The following is a 6,002-nucleotide window of genomic DNA, read 5'->3' as shown; positions in this document are numbered from 1 at the left end:
GGCATGTTAAGACAGCTGAAGGACTGGTGGTTCAGCAGCAACATTTCAGCCTCAGTTTGGAAGCAAAAGCTTGCTCCATAGAAGAGCTCAAAGGTGAAAACACGTGACTTAACACCATGAGCAGTGCTGGCAAGGATGTGTCTTAAACAAAACCAATGACCTGAGAAGTTTCTGGGATTGCTGATACTTCCAGATGTACAAGGGCTTTAATGCGATAGCAGGGTGATGTGTGCATACACTTGAGCCTTCACTAGGGGTTCATGTTCCTCTCCCCCACAAAGCACCCAAGAGCCCCTCCGTGCAAGCAGACCAGTACCACCAAGAAGCCAGGCCTGACACTTGGAGTATCTCTAACACTCTGACATCCCACTTTAGCCTCACTCAAAAGACACACAAGGCCTTCTTGAAGAGGAAGGAGCAATGCAGGAACACACAAAACATGCAAGCAACAAAAGCCAATCCCAGATTTAAGCCATGGTCATCAGAAAGAACTTGTCAGGAACAGACTGAGTGACTCAAGCACTCCATAAGAGACAGAGGTTAGAGGCCACCAGGGTAGGTCACACCAGGTATTTGCTGCCACTGATCTGCTCCCAAGCACTTGCATGGCTGACCCGCTGAATCAGTGAGGAACGACGGAGGGATGCCTGGGCACACTGCAGGCACTTCAAGGGTCAAGAGAAGGGAAGCACCTGCATTTGTGGGGTTGTCTAAAACCAGCCCCTCAATTTTTGCAAGTAAAACCAGCTCCACTGTCAGTTTCTTGAAAAAACTTGGGGTTTATTGATTTAAACTGCAAACAGTCATTACAAAAGAGATTCTCTTTTAAATAAACTCACACAAAGAGGAAGAAAAAGCAGTGTAGCGAACAGTAAACAGGGGGAAAAAAAAATTACATTCATTATTCTCTTTGTGCCAGTCCCATTCACCTTGGCAAGGAAAACTCCAAACTTGGAATACAGAAATGCAAAGACAAACTGTATTTGGAATGTCTTCAGATAGGCACTTTGAGCCCAAGGCTTTTCTCCTTGAAGAATCTATACAATATGAGGAAGAAAAAGGTCTTCCTTCCACGTTGTCTCGCAACAGAGCTCAGGTATGTACATTCTAAAGCCCAGGTAGGCAAGACCCGGGAGAGGAGAAGAGGAGGAGAAGAGAAAAGGCAAAGATGCACAACAACTCCATTTGCAGTCCAACACAAAAAAAGGGGGAGGGAGTTCTAAAATAAATAATCCAAACACAGTTTTTGCATTTTTTTAAATTAATTTTTCATTTTTTAAAATAAAATAACCAAAAAAAGTGTAAAGTTACAAAAAATGTCATTGTAGTATAATATATTAAACTGTGGGGAAAAAAGGAAAAAAGACACTTCACAATCTTAAGATTAATATGGAAGATCATAATTTAAACATAAAAGAATATATTCTATGGATTCATCATCCCGATAAATATGAACAAAATTAAAAAGCAAAGGTTTTGGCAATAAATACGTTTTGATAAGTTAAATAAGCTTTTTATATTGTTGTGCAGTGACAAGCAAAATTTGCTCTCCAATTTCTGAAAAGTTATACAAAATTAAAAACCCAGAAAAAAATAATAAAAAGCTTGGCGTGAGTGCTCTAAGATAGGTCTAAAGTACTCTAGAGCAAAACCATTAAAGCTATGTCTACTGGAACTTTGTTTACACGAACTTGTGTGTGTGGAATGACTTCTGTTAGCCCCACCCCTCTATTCTTTATTTGTTTTAAGATGTCACATGTATACATGGGGAACTTTTAGCACCAAAATCAAGTCTCTCATAGTCCATCTGTTTTTTGCTTTTGTTTTTTTCCTCCCAGTCGAAGTCCCACTCATGTTACAATCTTTGTCCGTTCTCAGCTTTTCTTCCTGCAGACCTGAGCGGATCCAGGCAAGCTTTAGTCTTTTAAGGGGAGGGGAGAAAGAGGACTGGATGTTAACACTTGCCCACATGCCTGCAGCCTAGCAGAAACTGGCCAGTCGGGAAGGGACTGGGAGAGGGCGATGCAGTACATGGCCAGCGGAGGGAGCCGGATTCGGACATTTCCTGCACATCTGGAAGTGCACAGAGCTGCTGGTGCCCTCTGCAGCTGGAGAGGTAATACAGTCACAGTGAAAAGTGTTAAAAGGCACTAATTTTGTAAACGTTATTGCTTCTCATCGTAATTTTGGCACTTAAGGTTTAAGCCAGTGGGTATCAGGCAGGCAGGTGGACATGTTAACATCCAGCTCGGACTACTGGGGATAAGGTGGGGGGAGTTCAGCTTAACATTGTAATAGAGGTGGGGAGGGGCAAGAGTAAACCCCAGATTAGTCGTCGGAGATGGAGAGTCTGCTGAAGATGGGAAGACGTCTTGAGGTGTCCAGGATAGGGGAATCTGAGCCGCTGTGGCTGCTGCTGGAGCTGCTCAGATAGCCCTCCTGGTCAGAGAGGGAGTCCTGAGGACTGGGTGGCGAGTCAAACATGTTGGGGGACTCGGACATGGGCCTGAACAAGAAGGTGGTGGGGGAGCTCCCGCTGGGCACCTGCACCCCCATGCTGGGGGCAAAGAGACTGACCAGCTCCTGGCTGGAGAAGGTGAAAGGGTTGCTGGCGCAGTCAGGCAAGGTGGGGGAGCCCAGCAGGTCGTCGGCGCTCAGCATGGGCGGCGGTGTGATGGAAGTGGGGCTGTCCAGCAGCCCGCTGGCAGCAGTGCTGGGGAAGCCGGCGAAGCTGAAGCTGTGCTGCAGGCGGGGTCTGTCGGTGACGGCGGGCTCCCGGCTCCCCGCCACGGCGCGGCGCTCCTCCGCGTTGTGGATGAAGTGGCAGCGCGGCCCATAGGGACAGAAGCCGATGGTGTGGAAAGTGCGGCACAGCTCGGTCTTGTACTTGGGGTGACGGGTGAGGCTCCGCAGCTCGTGGATGCCGTGGGCGAACTGGCACTTGTCACCATACTTGCAGGCGCCGTTCTCCTCGAAGGGGCGGCACAGCTCCGTCTTGTAGCGGCTGGAGTTGACCTGTCCCCCGGGCTGCTTTTGCTGCAGTAGGCGCTCGCCACCCTCGGAGAAGGAGCGGTCCCGGAAGCGGCTTTCGCGGGGGCCCAGCATGGGAGCCGGCTCCCCTTTCAGGCTGCTGAGGAGCTGGTTCTGGTGAAACTTGGAGTTGGGCAGGGTGACAGAGTGCCTCCTAGGGAAACCCCCGCCCGCCGGGGTGCCCACCGCCTTCCTGTCCAGCAGGCACCCGCCGACACCCGAGGGGCTGTAATTCAACATCTTGTTGCTCTGCGGGGACAAAGCAAGAGCCGGTCACGTCACTGCTACTGCCACCACCTCCTCCGACATCCCCACGCAAACCCGAGAGCGCGGCGCGGCACCCCACCGCCCGCCACGGCCGCGGCCCGGGGAGCGGCGGCGGCCGCCCTGCCCCGACCGCTCCCCCGCAGCCACATCTGGCAGCCCCTCCGCCGCCCCACGCGCGGGCCCCCTGCTGCGCCCCTCCCCGTCCGCGGCGCGGTCCCGGGGCCGGCCGAGCGCCCGGCGCGGGGGGGGGCGCCGAAAACCCCGCGCGACGGGAGCGCTTCCCTGGGAGCGCCCCCGGGGACGGCGGCGCGCGGGAAGGGCAGCGCGCGGCGGCCGCCTGCCCAACCGCTCCCGCAGCGCGGCCGGCGAGGGGCGGCCGAGCCCCGCGGGGAGGGAGCCCGCCCGTCCGCCCGCTCTTCCCCCGCCCGGCCCCGCGGCAGCGCCGCCGCCCTCCGCGCCGCGCCCGGGCGTGTTGTAGCGCGGCGGCCCCGGGGGCACGGGAAGGATCCGGCCCCCCCGCTCGCTGCCTCGGCGGAGCCCGCCGGGAGCGCGGGCGGCTCCCCCACCCTTCCTCCTCCGGAGCGGCCGAGGCGGGAAACGCGGGCGGGAGAGACCCCGGTGTCCCGAAACGGGGTGGCCGCGCTCGGTTCCCGCCCTGCGCCCTCCGGTCCCGGCGCCGAATTCGCTCGCGACCAGAAAACGAAGCGGGGGGAGGGGAAGAGGGAAGCCCGAACTCGGACCCTAAGGAAGCTGAAAATCCCCGAAGTTGGCGGCGGATCTCCCGCCGGCGCCCTTACCTTGCATAAAACTTCGCTCAAGTCGAAGATGGTGGGCGACACCAGGGCTGTGGACATCTTCGGCGAGCGAGGGGGGAAGCGAGTGGGGCAGCGGCACTCGGACACGAGGAGTCACGGCGTGGGTAAGGCACAGCCTCCAGCGCCCCTGCTCGCAGCCTCCCCCCGCCGCCGATACCGCCACCAGCCCGCCCGGCCGCCGCGCCCGCTCGCCGCTTCCAGGGGGCTCGGGGAAAGCTCAACTTATAAAGTTTGTGACTTACCCCGGGAGGAGGAGCCGGCAGCGGGAAAGGGGAGGAGGAGGAGGGCAGGGTGATTGACACCGCGACTGAATCACCCGGGCGGGCAGGCCCAAAAAAACTTTCGGGAGGAAGGAGAGGGGGAGGGACGAGGGGAAGGGGGGAGGGGGGAAAAGAACACGAAGCGGCCGGCGGGCGGGCGGCTGGGTGGCTGCGCCGGGCCCGGCCCGCCCTGCCCCGCGCCGCGCCGGAGGGGGCGGTTGTGCGGCCGCACCGAGCGACTCCGCGCGCCTGTGCGCGCGCGTCCGTTTCTGCTCGCGTCTCCGCGCGCGCGCCCCCGCGCGCCCGTGCCCGCGCGCTTCTCCGCGTGCGTCCACGTTGTGCGCGCGTGTCCGCGTGCGCGCGTGCGCGCGTTTAACTCGGCACGCGCCCGCGCGCGAGCTCCCCTCCGCCGGCGCGCGCTGCCGCCCCGTTCCGTTCCGCGCGGGGGAGCGGCGGCCGCGCGCCCAACGGCCGCGCTGGGCGGCGGCTCCGCGGCTCGCGGACGCTTCCCGCGGAAAGGCAGCGGGCTCTGCCCGCCCGCACCGCGGCCCGGCGGACCCGCGGACCCGCGGGGCTTTGTGCTGGTCAGCCGCCGCCGCCCTCCTCCCCTCCCTCGGAGCCTTACTCCTTCTTTCAAATTTTTACTGAAAGCTGGCGGGCTCTGCAGGGGACATAGCTCACATCCCCAGCAACTGGGGTTGTTTAAATGCGGGTCTGCCCTTTAAAAGGATGTTTGATAAATCCTGCTTTTTCTCCCAGTCTCCAGGACTCAACACTCTAAAACTACAAAAAAAAACTACAAAAAAAAAAAAAAAGAAAGAAAGAAGAAGAAATTGCCTCTAAGCAAGTAACCTGTTCCAGGTTTTAATAAACAAAGTATGGTTCAATGATTCATACTGATATCGGTATGGCAGAGATGAGGGGGGACAATGGTGGCAGTTTCTGTATAAAAATAAAAGTGAGCCCAACTGTTGAAAGCTTGTCAATACCAGGGCGCCTCAGCGCTCAGGCTCTGCCCAGTTATCCCCCTTAGCCCCCCTGGGCCGAGGCTCGCCCTAGCTCTAACTCCAGAGGGTCTTTCATCCAAGGCTGAGCTGTGGCATCTGAGCCCTCTTCCCTGCGCAGGTGGGCGAGGGGGGCCCTGCCCCGGCACTGCAGGCTCTCCCTCCTTGCCTGCACTCCGGCTTGGCTGGGAGAACAGAAACCCCTGCCTTGGGCTGCAGAGCACTGACCCGAGCGGCCATCGCACCGAAACTTCAAACAAATGATCCACTTCCTCCTCTGTTTGCTTTGGAGTCGCGGCATCTGGACTTTGCGCTGGCGGCTGATTTTTTTTCCCCTCCTCTGGTCTTCAAGAACAACCAAAATAACCAACCGAGAGAAATGCCCACAGGCTCGGGCTATTCCAGATTTTTTTTATGATCATTATTATTATTATTTCCTTAAGGAGAGCAATCAGGTTCCTCGAATTTCCTTCTCTTTATAGTTTCTTTTTTTTTTTTTTTTTTTTTCCCTCGCCTTGGCCAGAAGTGAGGAGTAGACAGGGGAGCGAACAGCCTATTATTTTCTGCAGTTGTTTACTCGTTCTGTAGATGGTGCTTGTTCCCAGGGCTCTAAGCCTCTCTATAAT

At 56.8% G+C, this 6,002-nt stretch overlaps 1 protein-coding gene across 1 annotated transcript; it reads right to left on the bottom strand.

Moving 5' to 3' along the window:
* Positions 1-759: 759 nt before the first annotated feature.
* Positions 760-4,383, bottom strand: ZFP36L1 (ZFP36 ring finger protein like 1). Its single transcript, XM_038138987.1, has 2 exons — positions 4,095-4,383; positions 760-3,279 (listed from the first exon to the last, which is right to left on the bottom strand). Exons 1-2 carry the CDS (start codon positions 4,149-4,151, stop codon positions 2,329-2,331), a joined length of 1,008 nt encoding a protein of 335 aa, XP_037994915.1. The 5' UTR covers positions 4,152-4,383; the 3' UTR covers positions 760-2,328.
* Positions 4,384-6,002: the final 1,619 nt, after the last annotated feature.

Source organism: Motacilla alba, chromosome 5 (genome assembly GCF_015832195.1).
Source record: "Motacilla alba alba isolate MOTALB_02 chromosome 5, Motacilla_alba_V1.0_pri, whole genome shotgun sequence".
Classification (NCBI taxonomy): Eukaryota; Metazoa; Chordata; class Aves; order Passeriformes; family Motacillidae; genus Motacilla; species Motacilla alba.
Note: the sequence above shows the minus strand (reverse complement) of the source record. Positions and strands in the feature narration are given on the sequence as shown.

Bases quoted from the DNA above. Each gene is read 5' to 3' on its own strand.
- ZFP36L1 (XM_038138987.1), bottom strand. From the start codon at position 4,151: ATGTCCACAGCCCTGGTGTCGCCCACCATCTTCGACTTGAGCGAAGTT. The intron at 3,280-4,094 runs GTAAGGGCGCCG...TTGTCCCCGCAG, and splicing joins TGAGCGAAGTTTTATGCAAG to AGCAACAAGATGTTGAATTA.